General features: G+C 44.1%; 1 protein-coding gene across 1 annotated transcript in view; it reads left to right on the plus strand.

Moving 5' to 3' along the window:
• Nucleotides 1-19,945, plus strand: part of TOGARAM2 (TOG array regulator of axonemal microtubules 2) — a 32,019-nt gene extending 12,074 nt beyond the window's left edge. Inside the window, exons 10-19 of the mRNA XM_050894996.1 lie at nucleotides 1,149-1,290; nucleotides 2,994-3,099; nucleotides 4,912-5,147; nucleotides 6,362-6,520; nucleotides 7,580-7,697; nucleotides 8,645-8,748; nucleotides 10,135-10,333; nucleotides 11,519-11,735; nucleotides 17,346-17,432; nucleotides 19,701-19,945. Of these exons, the coding sequence (XP_050750953.1) occupies nucleotides 1,149-1,290; nucleotides 2,994-3,099; nucleotides 4,912-5,147; nucleotides 6,362-6,520; nucleotides 7,580-7,697; nucleotides 8,645-8,748; nucleotides 10,135-10,333; nucleotides 11,519-11,735; nucleotides 17,346-17,432; nucleotides 19,701-19,945 (1,613 nt within the window). The remainder of the gene's footprint in view (nucleotides 1-1,148; nucleotides 1,291-2,993; nucleotides 3,100-4,911; nucleotides 5,148-6,361; nucleotides 6,521-7,579; nucleotides 7,698-8,644; nucleotides 8,749-10,134; nucleotides 10,334-11,518; nucleotides 11,736-17,345; nucleotides 17,433-19,700) is intronic.
• Nucleotides 19,946-22,852: the final 2,907 nt, after the last annotated feature.

Here is a 22,852-nt window from a genome sequence, read left to right on the forward strand (position 1 = left end):
TACTTTGTAGAACACGCAAGGTAGCATAAAAACCCTCCAGAGTCCATAGCAGTTCATCTAGATTCTGTGCAATATTTATACCCAATACTTTTAGACAGCTCAGATGTTTTCATCTACACTTTAGAAAATGAGCTTTTGAGTGCAAGACATGAAATTTTTGACCTGCGGTGCTTTTGATGACAAATAGGTTTCATAACAAATGCATTTGTCACCTGAATTTTCTTATACCTTGTATATTTATCATCAAGAGAGTATGTTTGCCAACAATTTGCATCTATATTTACATATTTTTATTCTCAGTTCACATTTGGAAAGCTTTTTTGTCACAACTATCTAGACTAGAAATTGCATTTTTCCACAAGAGAAGGCTTAGGCATTGCACAGTTTGCAAACAAGTACATTTGATGACAAATAAATTTCACCTCAGCATCTTCGAAATACAGCCAGTGGGTACCTCTGAAATAGTAAATATTCATAACGCTTGGAAAATAGCAAAATCCATAAACTACTTACTTTCCCAATAGTATGCTAAAATGTATGTGCACTCAGCTGCCTGCTGCCTAGAATATTTGAAGTAAATGGAAACAGACGCACTTTCAGATTTAGAGGGTCGGGTATCACTGTTCCCTGGTGGTTGCTCCTTAGGGATTCACCCGAGCCCAGCAGGACTTTATTGTTCAGGCTTGGTGCTCACTGGGGGCAGCTGGAGGTGTTTCCTCAGAAAGTTACAGGGTGCCTCTGTCCCCAGTGCTCCATGTAACAGGGAGGTGATACAGGGAGGTATGTGCACATCTCAGGAGCTTACTCCTGGGATAGCAAGTCTCACTGGGTGGCACTGGCTCCCAGTGAGCATGAGCTCTGCGGCACTATGAATCTGCAAGCTGGCTGCAGTACCTATATGGACTTGGGAGCTGGCTCTGTGTGTGCAATTTTCAGGTTTACACAAGGAGCTGGTGCCCAGCTGGGGGTGACTGGGAGATGGTTGGGTGCTGGGGAAAGCAATAAGCCAGACTGCAGGGAAGTCTCTGAACCAATGCCACTTTGCACCCATATGTAATCTTGGCTGGGAGATTGGGTTGCAGTCTGCTTGGTGGCGGGGTGCCTTGCCCTGGGGTACGCGATGCTGGTGTCTGACCCTCTCCTTACAGCGAACTCACTGCCAGCCATTGCTCTGGACTTCCTGGAGTGCGGAGAGGAGCCAGAGTGTGGGGACGCTTGGGAAGCCAGACCCTTCCCTCAGCCACAGCAGGGGCTGCTCGATGCGCTCACATGGCTCAGCAGTGACGACTGGTAAGAAAGCCCCCTGTTCACTCTTTCTCCCTCTCAGTGTAAAGGTAAATTAGAAACATATTTTTCTAGTGCCTCTGAGCCCAGACAGCCCAGATGTCCAAAGGGAACTAGTGAAACCACTCCAAAGCAGTCACAGTATGAAGATGTGCGAGCAGCCTCTTATTTACCTTGGTCCATAGCAGTGCTACAGCCGCAGCAGGTCCATGCTGTTTCCTAGCTTTGCCTTCTGCTGCATGTAGCTGCAAATGAAATCTTCAGGGAAGAGAGAAAGTTGTGGAACAAGGTGATTTGATGGCTGAAGCCAGAAGCAGGACGGAAGTGGTCTTGAGTTTAGAGATTTGGGGGCCTCAGGTTGCTGGCCCAGGTGGGACAGAGTAAGGATTTATCTCTAGTCCCGCTGCTGGCAGCAGCAGCAGGAGACAGGGCCTCCCTGTGACCTCCTGCATGTGAGTCCCAGGAGCACCTACGAGGAGTTCCTATTTCTGAGAAACGCACTGAGACGTGGTGCAGAGTTGCTCAGCCTGTCATTTCTCCTGAAGGGCTCATGGCAAAAGACAAGGAAAAAGAAAAAAATCCTTTAGGAATCTTGCACTTTTAGAATTAAACGTTTTCCTCCTCACTGCTTAATATGGGCCAAAGATGTTTTGTTGATAATCACGGTGTGTCCTGAAATTAGACATAGAGAGGAGGAGACTCTACAAATTTCAGGTGATATTGGTTGTCTTTTTGATTTCTAGGTCAGCATACGCTCACTAGGGCTCCATTCACACTGGGATAACCATGAAAAATCTTCCATAATGCATCTCCTTGTGCGATTGCTTTGGTTTGCCCCTCTCCCCTTTCTCTTCTCTGTTCCTGTTTGGTGCCCTGTGAAGTGCAGAGAGCTGCTGCAGGTGTGGGGGGTCTGTGTTACACTCAGGGACCCCTGTGGAGTTGGGTCCCCAGTCCTGCCCTGCAGCCCTGGTGAACCAGTGCTGTTCATTGAAGAACATGATGTTCATCACGTGCCTTCATGTAGCTCAGGTCCTTCACAAAGAAAGTGCTGAAAGAGGCAGGTTTTTACTACTTTTAAATAACATGTTGCTGTTGTGGGTGTTATTTTAAGCAGGGATTTTCTCGAAAATCCAGTGTTTCTGCTGTTCTTGCCCAGGTGTGGAATCTTTCAGGACATACTGCTTTTTTTGGGGGGGAGGGGGGGTGGGGTGGGTTGTGTGGTGTGGCGTGTGTGTCATGACTAGGTTGCAGAGTGCAAACTCAGCTATGGAGTGGCAGTGCAGACTCTCACTCCTGAACTGCCCTCTGGGGATGGCGAAGAGGGAAAATGCCCCAGTAACAGCCAGACGGGACTGTATCTCAGGGACAGGCTACAGGGAGGGTGCAAGAAACAGAAACATGGCACAGTCTCCCAGCTCCTAGGAAGCAGTGACATAGGGACTTCGTGTGCCAGGGATTTCAAAAAGGCCGTCTTGTTTAATGGCCACAAATTAACCCACCCCCTCTGAAACGATCTATTTGCCGTTTGGATTTATGTACGTTTTTGACCGCCACAGCATCCTGTGGCAACGAGTTCCATGATTTAATTAAGTGCTGTATGAGAAGCACCTCCCTTTGTTTGTTTGAGCCAACACCCTGGTAATTTCAGAGGGTGCTGCCTGGTTCTTGGGTGGTGAGAAAAATCAATCTTTTCGGTAATTGCCTTTCAGGGAGCAGAAGGCGAAGGGACTCTTCAGCGTCAGATGCCTGGCTATCTGTCACTCAGAAGTCCTTCTTTGTAGACTTCATGATGTTTCCTTGGCAGTTACCAAAGAGGTAAGAACTTTGTATTTAATTGTGTCCCACGTACCTCATACACGGGGTGTAGAGTAGATATGTGCTTGTTCATTTACATGTGTGCTCAGTGTCTGCCTTCATTACTATTTTTAGACCTCATTTTTCTAATAGCTCTGTCACCTATCTATATGATCTGTCTGTACATATAGCTATATTTACTGGTATGTAGGGCATCTGTCTCTCTCCTCTTTGAGCTAGGTGTCATTATAATGCAATATACAAAAGCAGAAACTGAGACACTAATCAGGTGATTTGCCACAGCCCAAATCTCTGCCCAAGCTGTAATTAAACACTGCAGCTTTTGCCTCCCAGCTTCTTCCCACTTCCTCCTCCTCCTCAGCATCCCGGGGGATTGACTGCAGGTATTTATTTTCCAGTGTTTCCTGATGATGTCTTCTCCTTCTTCCTTTCTGTGTGCTTTTTGGTAATTTGCCCTTTCCGTTGACCTGTTGCCTCTGTGCACTGGTGGAATTTTGCACTGCAGCCACTGGGTGCTTGGAGCGGCCTGGCTGTGGGATTTGCAGGGTAGTGGAGCACAGCTTCACGCTCTCATCTCTCAGTTAACAGAGAGGTCTCAAGCCAAGCTCCTTAATAACATCTGTGGCTAAATTTCCAACTTGGCACTTGTCTGTGGCCTGAACCAGCTGCCTTGTACTCTTACTACATGATTGCCAAATATATTAAATTTTCCTTTGCTTGCAGAAGACTGTAAGATTTAGCTCATTTCCATGAAAATCAGTCCTTCTATCCAATATTTAATGACGTTTGAGGCTTGAATGCTCGTTGTGTTGTTGGACTCTTCAAACCTTTCTGTTTAGATATGCAGGACTCAGATTCTCCCACTCTGAGATCAGGGTTCGGAGAAGAAGCCCTTTCAGCTTAGCTTATCTGATTTTTATATCACTTTTATATTTCCGAGGAAAGTTCCTCCTCTCTGTTCTACACGTTCATGTGCAGAGACATCTTTCAGCTTTCATTTCACTCCAGTCCCAGATTTTGCTTTCTCAAGCACTTGTAGCACTTATTTTGTTCATTTTTATTAACAGGCACAACTAAGTCTGGCAGAAAGAACAACTGGTCTGTCCTTCAAAGTGTCTTTCAAATGAAGCACATGACTCTCAGATGCTTCTTCCTTACCTTTGTGGGAGGGCCTTTTGGAAGCAGGAATCACTCCAGAACAGCACTGAATGGTGTAAACCCCCACTGATCGCAGCTGTAATTTCATGTGATCTCCAGGATCCTCGAGCGCCTTGAGCCCAACAGCTAGGGTTCTCCTGAGTAGACAGAACTGCAGATGGACTCAAGTCCCTGCTGTGAATTCGTCTGTAGACTTGAGCCCATATTTTCTGTTTCCTGGTTGAGAGCTCAAACTGCCAGTGCTGCATTTTTGGACAGGAGGAAAGTACTGCTTTTCCTCTAACTTGTCTTTATGAATTGTGCCTTTATAGTTTAAAGACAGCCCTTGCTTTAATTTTTTTGTTTGTTTTCAATAAAAGGGCCTAAAATCAAAGCAGTGTACATTATGGGCTAAACAGCACACTTTGTTCTAGGTGAAACAATATTTTTTAGGCCTGCAGTCTCATTAAAATTGTACTGTATAAGCGGGCCTGAGGCCAGAGAAGTTGGTATCAGAGTAAGTGTGTTTCTGTGCTTGTGGTATTCTGCTTTTACCGTGCTCTTATGTTCCACCTGGACACAGCAAGAAGTCTTGTTGCTTCCTGGGACTTTTTTCTAGGGGAACTGATTTTCTTTACAAGGTGATTCTTACGTTTCCCATTGTGACGTCCCCAGGTGAACAACCTCCGCTCAAAGGTGTCTCGCTTTGCAATCAACACTCTTGGAGAGCTCTTCAGGATCATGAAGAAGCACATGGACCACGAGGTGGATGAGGTTGCTCGGGTCTTGCTCCAGAAGATGGGGGACTCCAGCGAGTTCATTCAGAAAGCAGCCAATCGATCCCTGGGGATCATGGTGGGGAGCGTGACTCCTGCACGAGCAATGGCTGCTCTCATGCCTAGTGGACTCCAGTATGTCATTCTTCTCTTAGTGATATCCTTCACCTTAAATTGTGTGGGTAGGGCGAAGGGACGGGAAGAGGAACGATGGGAGGGAAAGGTCCTTTCTCCTGCATCTTCTGTGAACTCAGCAATTAGATTCTCTGATCAGCCTCAGTCCCTTCCTCTTGTCATCTGCTTCTGCCTTACTACAGCCTATTTGTTCTCACAGTCTGTCAACACTGCGTAGACGTGGTGAATGACGGGGAAGTGAAAGTCCCTGGAAAGGGTGGTAATATAGCCTTGTGGCTTTGCAGGAAGAGGGACAATGGCAATTCCAGCAGTGAGCGCCCTTTGATATTTCACAACGCTAACCACTGAGGTGCTGGGAAAAACCATGCATCATCATTATGCCATTAACTTGAGAAATAAGGAGGCTAATTGCTGGGACACGGAGCACGTAGGGGAGAACCCACTGGGTGCGGCAGAGCCTGCTCAGCAGATGCAGCTCCTGCTGAGACGAGTCTGTCTGTCTTGTTCTTAGAGCTTCACTTTCTATTCAAATTGGTGCTGCATGTTAGCCTTGAGACGGTGAGTCACTTTACAGGCGCCTTCACAGGCCGCCTCCCATGGGATAGCTGAAGCAAATGCTGCCTTAAAATATTAGTGCTGTGCCTGATAGTTTCAAATGGGCACTGTCTAGAAAGGACAACCTGGCTAAAATGACTGCTACCCTTTCCTCAGCTTTTGAAAAGGGTAAAACATTCAAACGTACCTCTTGCCAAGCCTCAAAGAACAAACTGGCTGCATTGCTGGATATTCTGCAGCTTCATGCCCCACAGGGTTTTTTCGCCCCATTTGTTTTTCTCAAGGGTCTGCAGATTTGGAGATAAACATGTGGAATAAGCCTCAATCCTGCTGCAGCTCTGTCTGTGTAGTGGGAGCCCTCTGCTGAGTCAGCATGAATTGTCTTTCATTTCCCTCTTTCTCAGAGTTAATTTCGGGAAAGAAATTGAGTATCACGTAGTCCAGGGAGATTGAATTCCTCCCTCTTCCTTGCAGGTAGTCCCTCTATACAATGCCAACTTTGTGTTTATCTGAGGACAGAATCTTTTACAGGTGGCTAAAACTGCAGTGAGAATACATGCCTCCTTCCTCCAGCAATGACAGGGAGCATGCTATGACCGAGGCCTGTGCTTCTGGCCCTCCTTTTCCCTCTGCCCCTGTGTTTGTTCTCTTGTTCCCAGGCACCGCAACATCCTGGTGCGGAAGTGTGCAGCCAAACACCTACTGACCACAATGGAGCAAATCGGAGCCGAGAAGCTCCTGTCAGGCACGCGTGACAGGACTGACCTGTTGGTGCGCACACTGGTGAAACTTGCTCAGGACTGTCATCCAGACACAAGGTGATGATCTTCATTTCACCTCCTAAAATTTGAAAACTATTTGATGTCTGGCTATAAATGATAAAACCACAAAAGAGTGGAAGGTAAAGTAAATATTAAGAAAGTTACTTCACAGTGTGGATAATGTTGTCTGGGGAAATGACTGTACTGGGTAATATGAGGCAGTCCAGCAAGAAGGACCATTGCCAAATTCCTTTCACTTGAATGATTCTTTATTCAGATCAACTGAGCTCAGATAGTCAGTCAAACAATTTTGTTTGGTCTTATGTGCACAATGCAAAGCTGAAGCGTTGGCCGCTGTTCATCACTGAAAGATCCCAAGCATTTATTTCTGATAAGGTTGAGACTGTCCTAGAAAAATTCCAGCTGTCTTTAACCAATGTAAGTCTTTCTAAACCTCTTCTGCACATTTAGTTGCCTATGATAGTCACAAATTTTTTCTTCCCAATCATTGTATAATGTTGTTGTCAGTGGCTGAATGACCTCCAAATTTCCTCTTGAAGATAGCTGTAGTTTCATAGTAGCAAAACCAAACCAAAACCCCCTTACTTTTATTATTAATTTAAATTCCCATTAATAGATGCCAAGAACACATGAGCAACTAGCTGCCCGTGTGCATGCATGTAGTATAGAATAATAAATAGTAAGCATGAGGTGATTTCTCCTAGCTTCTCTGCCAGTTAAAGAAAGGTAAATTATTGTGCCATGGCAGCAAGACACTGCAAATAAGCCATGACAGCAAAGCAGGAGATGTGTTTCGCTCATCCCATGGGATCCTTCGATCCCACAGAAGCATACCCACAATTTCAGAGTGAAATTGTGTTTTCCTGCTGCCCTGTGTTCTCCTGTTGCCTCTTGTGCTCAGCTGGCAGCATTGTGCAGTGACAACAAGTGGAGGTAAATATCTCTCTTTGCTGAATAGGTAATACCTTCTCATAAAGGTATTGCACATGACGAGTTTAAAATATCAGCTTATTCTATTAACACTTTTCCTTTGTTTATTCACAAGGGAGAAAAGACAGTAATAGTCTGTATTCATTTCTCTCTTTCCTGTGTTAGACGTTATGGACGGAAGATGCTGACTATATTGATGAGTCATCGAAAATTTGATAGGTATTTGAAACAGTCTGTCCCCTCACAGGACCTGGAAGATCTTATGGCAACACTTAAGCAGAAAGTAAGTGCTTGGCAGGAGAAACGTCTCCTTTATTCAAGTACTGAGATTGCTAATATGAGATTAAACATACCTAATCTTTCTTTATCTCATTCTTCTTCTGCTGAATCATTTTGCTCCTGGGAATGAACTGTTGATCCTCAGCCTGTTTATCTGCAGACAGTGAAGGAACTAGTATTGTTAGAAATAAAGTGGGTGTATTTTGAATATCAGCCACAAACAGGAAAGGAAAGTAGGAGAAAATGGTTTTACCTTCAAGCATAAAAAACCCCCAAGGCTACCCCCCCCCCAATAAAACAAGGAAGTGAGAATAGTGCTTCTGAAGATACTTGCAACAGATGAAGGAAGTAGTAGTGCCAAGAAAATTTCCAAATATACAAAAGATGCACAAGGCAATCATAATTAGTACATATATTGTCTATATTCTGGGAATACTGCCCTGCTGTCATGCACTGTGGAGCTGGAAGAAGCTTTGTGAATTCAGCATCCAGTGGAAAATCATCCCTTTTTTTTTTTTTTTCCCCCATTCCTCTCCATTTACATTCTACAATGGAATATGCCTTTGTGCAGGAATAGGGAGAGTGAGTGTGAACCAAATCAACTCCCAGCACAATGGGCCAACCTCCAGAGAGTCCAAAAGTATCCCGCTATTCCCTTTAAGAAGGCTTGTTCCCTACCAGTTTGCGTTATTCCCATTTGTGCTCAAGACTAATGAATTCAGGATTTTATACTGCTGCCCATTATGGTAGCACCTATAACCTGCCTTGGGTTATTGAAAACAAATAGTAGCCATCACTGAATCTCTGGCCTGTCTCCCTCTCTAGGTCATGAAATGTTTTCCTAAGCCTTTCTTGGTAGCAGTGATCCTGGTTATAACTTGTGTTTTAAACAAGTAATTTCCTATTTTATCTTCTATAGATTCATGGGTTTTTTTATATATATATCTGTAGGGGATAGAAGACCGTAAATGTGAACCTCCATCTGTCAAGGACCCCAGGAAGTATAGGAAGAGCAGCTTGATGATGCCCCAGGACAACTTGTCTTCTGATGGAGGGTACTGAGCACTTCTGTTCTGTCTGACAAAGCACGTGACAAGCTTTACCTGTCTCTTCCTCAGTAAAATCTTTCTGGTGGAGATGAGCTGTGCCAGAGATTGCTTCCTTGCCCCACAAATCTTCTATGATAAAAAATGTCTACTTCTGCATTACGCTGAATGCAACTTCTCTGGAGGGTTTTCCACAAAAATTGTGAGAGAGGAAGAGACACCCACTGGTTGGAGCTCAGAAGATCCAGTGCAGTGGCAAGGACAGTGTTGTAGAGGCTGTGAGAGGGTTGTGTCTCTGCTGTTTGACTTGGGACAAGTAATTTCAATCAGGATATTGAAATTATCCATTTATCTGAGTGGAGTCTTTTTAGATGGGTGGTTTGATGAGAAGTCCCAGTCTAGAACCAAGGTGCCATTCCCAAAAATAGCACTTTCCATGCTAGTGGTTTGGCCTGGCTGAATCATTGCTTTCTGACACTCAAACAGTACCAGCAAGACAATTCCTGAGCTGTTCTGGTCAACAGACGTCTCAACATGGACTTTTTCTGTAGTTATTCATGTCATTCAGACCCATTAGTGGTTGGTTGATGGACAGCATGTTTTTTTCTCCCCTGTGCTGCAATCAGCTTTCAAGATAGGAATTTGGTCCTTGCTGTCTCCCCATGCCAGCGGGAGAGCTACCTGTACCTGTTCTCCTGTGATAACAGAGTGGATTTATTTAGCTCTGTTGTGCTCAGCGGTGGCAGGAAGGTGACCACATGCCTCACTAGCGTAGTTAGGATCTCCCCATGCTCATGGCAGAGAGAAGTTGATCCAAGAGAATTGTTCCCGTTGGGTTTGTTAAGCTGTGGATCCAGTCCCTAGGGAAGCAATAATGTGAGCGTAGTGGTGGGATGTCTGGCTTCTGTTTTTATCTCTGTTACTGATCCTCTGGATCCTTTCAGATACACCCCTTAATCTCTCTAGGTAGGATTCATCTGTTCAGATGCATCTGAGCTATTTATCCAGATTCCCGTACCTGTTGTAAGAACACTTCTCCAGGGCAATTAATTTCCTTATAGTACAGACACCTCCCATAAGATGAGGCATTTAGACTTTGAAGTAGTGCCTATTTTTCCCCACAAAGAGATGCTAGATGACTACCTGGGAAGACATCTGAAGATAAATGAGATGAATCCCATCCTTGGTGCCTTGGTTTTCCTGAGTAAGCACTAGCGATAATGTTACTTGCAGATTGTCTCCGGTAATGACTGTCATGAGATCCAAGTTGCTTTTCAGATCAGGATCTAGCTGAAATCACATCATTAGGAAAGTCTCCTCGAGATGTTTTCCTCACAATTAACTGAATATATTATCACCAAAAGGTCTTACCTTGTTTTTATTTTCCACTTTGAGGTCTGGCTCTGATGTACTCGTCTTACCCCGTCAGACAGTCCGTCGCACGTCACTTCGGACTGTGGAAGAAACTGAACAGCTCAAGGACCTTTACGAACTCCTGACAGCCAAGGAGTTTCAGACACGAATGGAGGGAGTGGTACGCCTCCTAGATCACTGCAAAAGCAGCCCCCAGTTCATCTCCACTAACATTGTGCAGGTATGTAGGGATCTATATCGCTCCTTTCCCGTTAGCTCCCTTCCCAAGCCTGTACCAGTCAATTTAACTCAGTGTGTCTTGGCACTACATACTAGTTGTTTGGGACAGGTTGGTCCCTTCTTACCCAGAATAATTTAATTCAACTCCAGGCTTCAGGGCAAGTAATTTCAGTCCAGATGTATTTCTCTGGTAGGTGCCTATTGGTGCTGTTCATGAGATGATGACAGAATTTACTGTTGCTGTAGCTGTCTCCTACTACCAGTTAGGTTGAAATAAAGGAAATCCAGCCACTGAAAGCTTGGCAATTATTCTCTAGAAGAAAAATGGGTTGGGATGGGAGAGAGAAGTATCAGGCTGGGTTGATTTAAAAAAAAAAAAAAATTTTTTTTTTTTTTTAAGTATACCCCTGTAAACTTTATCTTGTCTTGTGCAAATACAACTCTGCCTATTCACTTCCATCCTCATCCCTTTCCTGCTTGGGAAAGACTGTTCTCACCCTTCCTGGGGGTCCTTTTTTTCCTCTTTGGAAAGAGGAGGAAAATGGCTAGAGACAGATCTTCTCTTCTTTCTCCTCCCAGCAGCTGCTTTTTTTTCCCTTTTCTGGAAAATGGTGCCTGATAATGTGGCTGTCAAGGGACTGAACCTGCTCTGAGGACTGCATAGCACGTTAAACTTCAGAAGTCTACCTGTTAGCTAGACAAATGATCCTGAAGACTTCATCAGAGCCCTGCATTCCTCCAGACGCAGGTTCTGAGACAGATAAAACTTGGATCTCATCCAGCCACAGTTTTGGCAAAATCAAAACTACCTTCAGTACTTGAGACAACTTTATGGAAAAATGGGCATCGTAAATACCTGTTTTCGTACCTCTACACCAAAGATACTATTTTGCATTATTAAAATGGGATTAATTTAATGATTTATAGGTAAAGAGAAACACTATATGAACTATCCTGTCCCCACCCAAACCTCTTAATAAAATATGAAAATTTTTTCAACCAGCATGAGGTTGTGCAACCACTACAGTGAGTAGCCCACAGGAAAACAGTGAAATTGTGCTAGCAAGCACTGACCTGACAGAAAGGATTACATTCATCTTTTACATTGCTGGATACTTGTTTCTACATCCCTTCTTGAACCAAAGACATTTTAATCCAGCTTTCATGTTGTTTGTTTTCTTAACAGATTTTTGATGTTTTTGTCCTGAGACTTCAGGATTGCAACAAGAAAGTGAACCAGCAGGCGCTGGAGGCGCTGGCTTTGATGACACCCATGCTCAGAGACAGCTTACACCCAGTAGTGGTGTCTCTGGTAGCAGCAGTCACTGACAACCTGAACTCAAAGCACTCGGGGATTTATGCTGCAGCTGTGAAAGCGCTGGAAGCATCCATTGCTCACCTAGGTAAGGCTAACCTCTGACATTGATTCTCCTCGACTGCGGCTTCTGCATCTCGGAGTCAAGTGAACACTGAGTCTGTTGATAGCTGTTGTTGTCTGTGGAAATATCCAGCTGCTGCAAGATGTTTATGAAGTCCTGCCTGCATTCTTTCTATCCCAATCTGTTGTATCATGTTGTGATGTGCAGCTGAATGGATGCTGCTTATCACCTGGATCATATGTCTGATTATTAATTCAGTAGAGAGGACATTATAGAGATTATTTTAAGTTCCTGCCAGAAGAGCATGAGGGAAGTGAATAGCATCTGTCATGATTGTTTTTCCCCCTTCCTCCTGGGAAACTGCATGCGTTTTGTTTTTATTGAATTGGATTTCTAAGATGTACATTCTGTTAAGTTTATATCCACTAAAACAAGATGAAAGGAATGTGCTTTTTCTTTGAAACACATGGTGGGAAGGGTGGTGGAGGCTCTTTGCTCTTGCTGGGCTTCATTCCATGCTCTGGCAGTGGCAGCTCTCCCGAGCAGATGCATCTGGCCCTTGCTGACCCCAATATGAAAAGCTTTGAACTCAGTTACTGATTTTGCAGTTTTAGGTAGTAGTAGTTTAGCCATGTAAAGCCCAAATGAAAATATCCTTCTGAATTCAAAGATTGAGATCTTGAATTTAATAAGATACTGTGTTATGAAAGATCATAGCAGAGATCAGATGAAGGATGAAATGCTTGTTCCATAGTCAGCCTGGAGGTCTTCACGTGTGTGGGGTTAGAAATGCCTTGGCTCCCTTCTTCCAGAAGGGTGAGGAGCCTATTATTGTCCCTTTTTCTGGATGCTTGAGCATGGGGCTGCAAGTATGCCTGTTGAGGTAAAATACGTACCTGCAGTAGGGAGAGGGTGAGGTCCCGATCTGCCCTGTGTCCTGAACCATATGGCCGCTGCAGGTTGTGCAGCATGTCTTCTGCTGCCTACCAGGATCATGCTGAAGCTCTCAGGGATCCTCAGGCTCATTTTGGCTGAGAGCACCTGCCCTGCAGAGTGCACCTCCAGCCCATCCCTTATCATTGTCCAAAAGCTATGTGTTTGCATGCCGTGGACTGGCAAATACAGTGGCATGTTCCTTCATAGGTAATACTACGGAAGTCTACGTTGGTGTCTTTACAGTTCATCAAAACAGCTTTTAACAGCTCCTTTTTGGTCAGTGTGTTTGGAATTATTCCCTTGTGAACTGCTCTAGAAACTGATTGTACACATGTGGGTAGTATGTTATTTCTTAAAAGCATATGGAGGTGCTGTTCTGAAGTTAGCTCCCTGCTTTCCCTCACCTGCGACAGGTTTCAATTTGCCTTAATTTGGAGGCGATAACCTAGAAATAAGAGAGTCAGAAAAGCAGAAATAAAATGATGGGAGTAAAGTAGAACGGAATTACACTAAGATTTTTTTTCTCTCACCTCAGTTTTATGGTTGATACTAATGATTTGCAATGATGAGTACAAGGATAGACAATTGGGTGGCTCTCTAAGTGAAGAAGGGGCTGGTAGGGTTGGTTGCAGCCGGGGGACACAGTTGAAAACCAGACCTAAGTTTGTACCAAATGTTGTTCTCTGTGACTCTTAGGTTATTCTTATGCACTCTATTTTAGGCAGCTGGATCCCCTGGAGGACCCAGCTGCAAGGATCTAGTGGAGAGGTGTTGATGTTGCCTGGTTTTCTTTTTGCCCACATTTCCATCAGGGAGGGAGACTCAGGCTGCTTTGTGTAGCTTGCTGGAGGTGTTTACAGCTGCCCACTGAAACCTCAGTGAAGTGTTTAAAGTTTGGTGAGATGAATCCAGGCCTGAATTTCCCTTTTGATCTTCTGGTGTAGATTCAGAAGCACACTGGCAATACTTGTGCTACCACTGTCATCACTGCAGCTGTGACCAGAAGTTTCTGGTCCCTGGGGCTCTTCATCTACTGTTTACTCCAGCTCTGACTTCTGTTGAAATGTGAGATGAGAGCTGGTGTGTGCATACTTATGCATGCAAGGAGTTTGGTTTTGGAAAGATGAATGCCATCAATAAAAGCGTTCACCAGGAGTTTTTTTTACACTGATTAAAATCTACTACAGAAAAGCAGGTTCCACAAAGTGTTTGAGTTCTATGGTTGATGCCAGGTTTGCAGATCACTTGTGTCATTTATGCTAGATATCAAAGGACCTGAATTCCTGCTGACTGTAACTGGTGAGCCGGGTAACCAGAAGCTGTGATAGTGCAGTCCTTATGCACCTGTTCCCAGACAGGCTTGAATGTGTACCAGCATTTCCCCAAAGTCCCAGGAGCCTTTGGCTCTGTGCTGCTTGTCTGCTTTGGTATGGAAGGAGCTGAACAATAAATCCTGGAGTACAACTTTGCTAGAATTCAGGGACAAAGGGATTTTTGGAGGTTGTTTGGGCCCAATTTGACTTCCCAAATGAATTGCTTTTCTGTTGGCATGAAGGGACACTGGCCCATCAGAGCTTCTGCAGAACAGCTTCCTGTAAGGCTCTACATTATAGGCATTAGCTGGTCCTGTCTATTTTCCACCTTTCTTCTGTGTCTTCTTTTTTTGAAAGGGAATTTATGATTTGCCAAGTTCATTTCTTTAGAACAAACAGGTATAAATCCAGCTGTAAATGATGGCTTGTTCCACATGTTGTTCTGCATGGGGCAAGATTGCTATAGCCAATAACTACATAGCCAAGGTCTGCTGTAAATTCCCTTGCCACGCAGATTTATGTCAGCTGTGAAAACGCAGCACTGGGTGAATATGCCTGAAAAATTTAGTGTTGAAGAGGCAGGTCTTAGAGGGGAACTAACAACTTTCTCCACATCAGCTGCTCTGCGAACTCAGTGAATTTGCTGACCTGCTGCCTTTCTGTGTCCCAAGTATAGGGTTGTTCCTGATCATGAAGTGGGGAGAAGGGTGTGAGATCTGTACTGCTCTTGGCCCTTACCCATTTTTTGTGGTGCCTGGGAGAAGGTTGGGGAAAAGTTGCAGAATCCTGCTAATAAGGGATGCGGCAAACAGATCCCCTCAGGGTTTTGTATGGAGCTTTCTGTCATTCCCCTCTCGCCAATTCTGAGAGATCACTGTAAATTCTCCATGCTGGCAGATGTCAGAACAGGAGCAAGGTACATCTGTCTCTCATCACGCTGACTTTACCCAGAGACAGGTTCAAGCAAACAAGGTGGGATATATTTTTTTGGTTCTGCTCATTTTTATGGATGTTTGCAAAAATTCAAACAGGCAACTGAATCAGAAATATTTCAAAATTCAACACCTAGGGCTTTAGTGGGGGAAGGAAGGCTCTACTGGAAAAACACATGAGCGAAACCTTCCCATATGCTTTAAAATTGTCTGCCTTTACTATTTAAAATAAAGTGGCAAATGACACCCCCCCCCGCACTCTAAAGGATGTGCAACACTCCTAGCTTAGAGTGAGCGCAACGTCTTGCCCCATTGCTCCACTGAGTTTCATAGCTAAGAGCCCAGCTATCGCTCTGAGACTCTGTGTTGACATGCCTCAGATTCTGAGTTTTAGGTGAGACTTCCTCATTTGTCACCTTTAATGATCCATGAAAAAATGCAAGCTGGTTAGAAAATTGCTTGATCACTCAATGTAAAAACAAAAAACCCCAAAACCCAAAACACCCCCCCCATCCCCAAGACCAAAATTCTACCTACAAACAAACTAATTTGCTTCCAAAGAATGCCTGAATTGCTTATTTAGCTTAACTCTGACATTGGCTTGGACATCCCCAGCTGAAGGCCACACACCTTCATTAGCTGTGACCTGGGACCCTAATCCCACTTGAGGGAGTCACCTTGTAGATGGGGGCGAATCAGCAAATCAAGCCCGACTGCAATGGGACCAAGACATAGATCTTGCTCTCCTCTGACATCTGTCTTACCCTGTCCTCTGTCATGAAAGAAATGCCCTTCAGATGACCACTGCCTGATGCCAGGGCATGGAGTCAGGCCAGCAGCCCGAGTAGCTCCCAGAGGAACCAGCCCTCTGCAAGAGGGGAAGGAAAATTTCCTCTGTAGGTGTTAACGTAGCAAAGAGGGGACTCCAGTGAAAATGAGAGCACGGAGAAGCCCTATTGCAAATGCTGGGCTGTCTGTCCTGTGGCCAACAGGTTTAGCTAGTATGTAGTGCAGAGAATTAAAGCTGAGTTAATAAGAATTGAACTGCCTGCCACTTTGTTTTTTCTAACAGACATTAAAAGCTCCTCTGTCTTTAGGTCTCTCAAGGCAGCTAAAGTAATGGTTGGGTAAATTTGTTATTGACTCGAGTTTTACTGTCTCAAAATGCACAGGGCATTTGAAACCCTTAAATTGAAAGGTAAATAGTACCTATAGACTTAGATTCCTAAAACCCAAGCAAACAGTTCCCCCTCACCCACCAAAAACCCAAGTGTTCCCCTGAAAATCTGTGTAGCTACCAATATTAACAATTAATAAACATCTTGTTCTCCTTCAAGATCTCCAGATCTCCAGATCTTAGGGTGTTTTTTTTCAAAGCACAGCTATAAGGTAACTCTCTGGGGAGAAACAGCAAGTGTGAAACAGCATCTGCCAATACTGCAAGAGTGTGAGGCAAAAAGTGAAGTGTCTGTTTAAAAAGGTGAATGAGAAGAGTGTAATTACCAAAGCAGAAGCTTAATTAGGATAGCAGGATCAGTTCTTTACTGCACACTTGCAAGAAGATCATTAGGGACTTCCTTTTATATCTCATGCAAAAAGGAGCACTTAACAGCACAGTGCTTCTTAAAACCACTTTGGGATTTTTTGTAGTGGTTCACAAAGAAGTAGGTCGCCTACTTTATTGGTGCCACTCCTAGTGACAAGGCGAGGTATTGTAGCGCATCCCACGTGCATTCTGCCTCCAAGAAAAGCTTTGCTTGGTTTATCAAAGCGGTAAGACTGGAGGCTTGCAGACCAATCCAGGCAACAGTTTATAAATTAAAACAAGACCCCAAATCAAGAACAGGCAGCATAGGAAAAACTAAAATACATATGACGGTCAAGTATTGGGAAATCAGTTCGTTTTCCAGTCTCTCTGCCAAGATCTGGTTTCAGAGATGTTACAAGAGCACCCGAGAGCGGATGGTGTTGGCAATCAGCAGTAATTCTCTCTTGTAAGAGTAACTTGGAGTCTTGTCCATAGATCCCAACAGGTAACTTAAAGATTTAGCACCAGCTTATCCTTAAAGTGTGAATGGATGTGTGGACTTTTGAGCCTTCTCATCCTTTTCCTTAGGGGAGTGAGGAGGTCACTTCTGCAAAGCTCCGGAATGCAAAACCTTTTCACTGCTTACATGTGATTTAAATTTTGAGGGCCCTGATGTGACATATTTAACACAGCTCCTTGTATAGCAGTCAACTTTGTATTTACAAATGTGAAATGAGAGCTTTTCTTTTTGAATTTAAAATCCTCCCAAGTAAGCTTGAAGGAAGAAGAAGAAAAGGAGTCAGAAACTGGCAGAAATTTACTTTATTTTACAAAATGCAGTTATCTCTGCCCTTCCCCCCCCCCCCTTTTTTTTTTTTTCTTATAAGCTCAGAAGAGTGAGCAGAAATAAATGTTTCTCTTTCAGATAACACATTGCTGCTGCAAGCAGTTGCCCACCGAGTGCGTTTCCTCAGCGGCCAAGCTCTGCTGGATGTCATAGAACATCTCTCAGGTATCGCCTGCTTCACCTAATCTCCACTTCTAAGTCAAGAAGTGTTCAGAGGGAATCTCTAGAGGGAATGCCTCTGAATAGACAGTGCAGTAGCTCATCAAACACCAGAAGGTCCTGAGCTTGTCCCTCCTGCAAAATACATATAATAGTTGTATTTGGCAGGGGTTTGCCTGGCTGCTGCGGAGGCGTGCAGCGTGTGAGATGAGGACGGCGCTTGGGCTCCAGCGCTGAGCTCTCACTGGGGCATCTCAGGACCTGCCTCCAGGAAAGAGAGGGGCTAAAAATACCCTGGCTGGCTCCTCTCTTTGAAGGACAGTACAGTAAAGGTCATGGAGGTCTGTAACAGGTCCCTTTTCTAAAGCGAACGACCATCCTCTAGAAAAAATTGTGGTAACTGGTATTTCTGAGGATCAGTTTGGTTTGTCGTCATGGGATTCTTGTTTTCTTGTTGGAAACTTTTGAAGTTGAATCCTGCAGAGCCTGAGGGTCATAGCGTAGATGAAAACTCAACACACATATTATGGGCAAGGATTTTGTGCAAGGCAGGATTTGGGGGCAGAGGGGCAGAAGTGGGCGGTTCAGCCCAACCCACTGAGGCTCCCTGCCTGTATTGCAGATATGACATTGGACTCTGAGCATTTCAGGATGTGCAAACAGTCTATTTCTATATCAGCGGTGTGTGACACACTACAAATGCAGCTGATAATTGATTTATAATAGTAGCTTGCTATGTCAGCAATAGCCAAGGAACGGAAAAAATGATAATCTCAATATATACTAGAGAAGACTATTTATAGCCTTGCTTCAATTAAGGCTAAATCCACTGCTAATTATGCCAGCATCTTTTAATCCAAGGTTTAATACACTTTGCTTCTTCATTATAAATCTCAAAAGGGCATGTTTAGCCATAGCAAATGTAAAAGGGCCTTTAAAGATAATTTGAATAAAGTAATTCTCCATAAACATAGAATTTAGTTTTACAGTTATTTTAATCTCTTTCTCAAATAAAGCATTTGAACATAAATTGGGACTACTTTAGAGAGCGCAGATGTTCTCTCTGGGATTTAGTGGGAACAGACAGCTCTTTCTCTTCTGAAGCTCCATAGTGACCACTATGTTTAATAGCATTTAAACTCAAATTAACTCCCATTTTAAAATAGGTACCATAACCCTTTTCCTGCTTACCAGAATTGTTTTTAGGTACTTTCAGGAGCTGTTTAAATGTTGATGACTGGTGCTAGATTAACAGCATAGAGAAAATGAAGGTCCTTCCACTACAGAATAATAAATGGTTACTGCATAACATTTCCACTGAGCAGAAAATAAGAACTCTGTCTCCAGACCATTTCAGATTTTGATCTCTCAGCAAAATCTGCCATGCAAGGAGCCTATTGGTAGTAAATTTTTTTTTTTATTTAATATAGTTCAGTTCAGAAAATAAGCTGAGAGCAGACTTCAGAGAGAATGAGAGGGAACGCTTGTTTTTTGGTTAAATTTCAGCCCCCTGTGTAAGATTTTTCTATCTCTATTCCCCTATTTCAGGGAACATTGTGAGGGTAAATGCCATTAAATTGTGAGATGCTCAAATGCCATGGCAATGGGGTCTAGGTAATTATCTAAGACATCCCGAAGTTTGAAACAGCTGTTCATTAGAAGCCACCAAGTATGAGGTGAAAAAGGCTCAAATTAGGCCATTCTGCCAAAGACATCAGTTAGTCACTGATGTTTCCAATAGAACTGTCAAGCAGCACACATCTTCTGTGGGCTGCAGTTTTGAAGTGTGGTATAATACTGCCGTTTGCTGTGTGCCACTAAGCAAAGGGAACTGCCAGATTAGACTTTTGGCATTTTTCATCAAAGGTCACAAGAAAGTAATCATCCTTTTTATTAGAAATCTTTCAATTACGTCTCTAAACTGCATTTCAAAATCTTCAGCAGATGGTTTAGACAACTTCTTAATGGAAATAAACGATTTGACATCTTTGTCATTTGTAATGCAGAAGCGGATAGTGAAATGATTTACAAAATGTGTATGATTCACTTTGCTAAATCTATCATGGATACAAAGCCTCTGATTTGGAGAAATTAAGGTCCTCAGAGGTTGGTGGTTCTGTTCAGTGGATGATCAGCCACTGTTGCCTGTTTCTGGATCATTGGGCTCTTTGTGCTTGCTCATATTAGCCAGAAAAGGCTTCCGAGAACCAAAAATAAAGGTAGGTACTTGCTTGCATTAAGGTTGTTAAGCAGCTTATCTCTCTCGCCCGGCAGGGCTTGTGGCATCTGTTTATCCTCGGAAACCCCAAGCTGTCAAGCGCTATGCCCTGCCCGCGCTCTGGTTCTTCCTGGGAAACAGGGTCCTGCCTGTCCGAAGCGGCAATGTCAGGGCTGTGGTCGCCAAGCTTGCAAAGGGCATCTACCAAGTGATGGGCTCCAGGCTGAAGAAGCACGCAGCCAGCCAGCCTCAGCATGTGGTGAAAAACCTCTGGGACATTTTGGACCTGAATGATGAGTGAAGACTTGGTGTGCTCCAGGAAGCTGATGGAGAGGTGCTGAGGTGGAGGCAAAGGTGGACGTGGCGGTGGCATTGGTTTTATTCTGTGCGTTTGAAGAATGAGATTTACCCTACAGAGTTTACAGCTACAGTTGTACCCTGTATGTTTTGATGTAGGCTTTTAAAAAATAATAAAAAATAAGAGTAAGAATTTTTCAAGAGTTTTATATCTTGAGCTCATGTTCCCTAAGAAGCTTGTATAGATACCAAAAAAATAAAACCCCGTGTGTAAATGCAATTTGTAACTGTAAAAAGGAAAATAATATATTTATATACATACTTAGAAAGTAAGAGGTGTGCACACACACATATATATATGTATTTACTTACAAAGTAAGAGATGGGCTTTGGAAGCATTGGGGCTACAGGATTAGATGGCTTGATTTGGGAAGCACAGAATGAGAGACCAGGACCTGCTAGCCCAGAGGATAGGCGGTGGGCTTATCGGAGGATGTGCAGCTCACTGTATGTGCCAGTGTACGCTGTAGGTGCCAACCTACCAGGTGGCACCTTTACAAGTCTCTGGTAGCTGCTGGTGCAATGGCAGCTACCTGAGATGTCCGGTCAAGCTCAGACCCCCAGTCCCATGACAGCAGAAAGCTCCCCAGCTGCGCTGAAATTTTCTTCCCATTTCAGGGGATGCATCTTGTCTGTAGTCCCCTGTGCTCCCCCGTGCAATGGACTGATGTGGCAAGGTGACCGGTGCCATCCGACTGCCTCCCAGCACCTTGGGGCACCCCTGGGGAGGTGCAGAAGAGGGGCTCGGGGCAGGGGGCTGTACCACGTTGCAGGGGGTGCTGAGTGACACACAGGGTGCTGGACATTGAGTGCCCAGCCTCACCTGAGGCTGAGGGTGTCCTACAGAACCTGGGGAGAGGTAAGCTGTGGGCAGGCATCGTGGGACAAGGTATAGTTTTTTAAAATATATGCATTTTCTAAATGTCTTTTTTTCCATCTTTTGACAAGTGAAGGGTTTCCCTTATATGAGACCAGTAAAGCACTTCTGAACCTGAGATTCAGGAAACAGAGTGAGGAAGGGATGTGCCAGTCCTTCACCATACAAAGGTTTGGAAGCACAAGGGGAGAAATGATGAGAGAAGAGAGGAAGGGCTGAAAGCAGCAGATGTTGGTGCATCTGTATAGTCAGATATGAAAACAGAGCAGCCTGATCTATGTTCATATAATCCTCAATATACTGGCAGAGTTTTGAAAGAAAAAAAAAAAGGAAGTTTTGGGGAGAAGAAAAAATAGGACAATAATGGCATGAAACACACTGGGCCCATGGAAGGTTAAAAGAGCCTTGACAGATACAAGGACCTTGTATCTGGGAGGCCAAAGAATACTCCAAGGAGATCTGCCCATCCCAGGGGTTTTGGGGTCTAGGTTTATTTGCTGCATTGTTTGCTATGTCTAAAGCTATACAGGACTCCAACTTGCCAGATAATATTGTTGCATTGGGTCACCTCTTAAGGAATCTCTTTTTAGTACAGTACTAATGCAGCGAAATTATTTAGTAGACTCTTCTAAAATATTTTTTTGCTGCTGTTTTTTGTTTTTAACTTCCAACTTTTGGTAGCAGGGAGCACTCAGGAACTCATCTCTGTGAAGTCCTGGCATGTGATCTACGCCAGGGACCTGGCTCTGAAACACCGGTGTCTCTGGGGATCCTGCAGAGCCTGGTGGAAGCCATAGTCCTTGCAGATCTGCTAGAGCATTTTGGAGTTTAGCATCTCGAGAAATTTTTCTAACAGCTTACCAGAAACAGGAACAGCCTGGTAGCTTGCAGTTGTTTTGCAGGCGTGACAGGGCTCCACGGAGTATACACGTGCACCCAAATGCTAAGGGTGAAACGCTGGAGAACATTAGAGGGTGGCTGAGTTCAAATAGCAGACCTTAAACTATGTCACTTCATTAAGCACCTGCAGTTTGCTACTGCCCGAGATCTGTTTTAACAGGATTTTTTTTTTTTTTTTTAAGCGGTTGGCATCTCTAGAGGGTCTCCTGGTTTTGCTTCCTCTACCTCAGAAGTTGTTCTTGCTGTCTTCTTCCTCTGGAGCCCCGTAAATGCTGCTCTGCACAGGCTGCTTTTGCTGGGCTGCATAAAAGCTCTTTGGTTTTACTTTCTCTTCAGCTGTGCTTGGGCCCTTGGGAATGTGGGGGGATGTTTCTGCACTTGGGAGAAAAAAAGCTTTTGTGCACATCATATGAGGCCTCCCAGAGCCTGTTTTCATGCATTTAGTTGTAGCACTTGCAAAGTAGGTTTGAAAAGTAACCCATGTAACTGGTTTCTTAAATCTCTATTGGCCTCGAGTGGTGCTTTCGTGCATACTGTTCCCCACAGTCGATGAGAATAAAGCATTGCCTGCCGGTAACTTTTCTGTCTAGGTGTTTTATTTTTTTAACTCTCCAGCTGAGACAGTTTCCCCATGAGAGGGGCACTCCTACCACAGCGAGATCAAATGTAGCTGGCAGCGTGACTGCCTGTAGTGACAAGCAGAGGGGTTAATGGGTAGGCGTTAATCCAGCTCAGGTGAGCTCTCCTGCCACAGGTTTGCACAGGTGCACATCTCAAGTTATTAAGAAGCTACTGAGGTTTTTGATGATACAAACGAAAGGCAGAGCAGTGCTGGACCTTCTTCCAGCACTGGTGAGAATTTAAATATTTAATTTTTCTAACTTATTTTTATTATAATTTTATTACAGAAGTCTCACCAGAGAGGAGATTGCAAGCTGCACTTGCAGAGCCAGTTTAATTCATTTAATTACTGCATTTAATGTGCAGTGCAGCTGCTAACCCACAGAAGTTAGTATAGCAAAAGAAATATATGGCAATCTTGTACATTGGCTTACTCTTACCCTACATCCTGCC

Source organism: Gymnogyps californianus, chromosome 3, assembly GCF_018139145.2.
Source record: "Gymnogyps californianus isolate 813 chromosome 3, ASM1813914v2, whole genome shotgun sequence".
In the NCBI taxonomy this organism is placed as follows: Eukaryota; Metazoa; Chordata; class Aves; order Accipitriformes; family Cathartidae; genus Gymnogyps; species Gymnogyps californianus.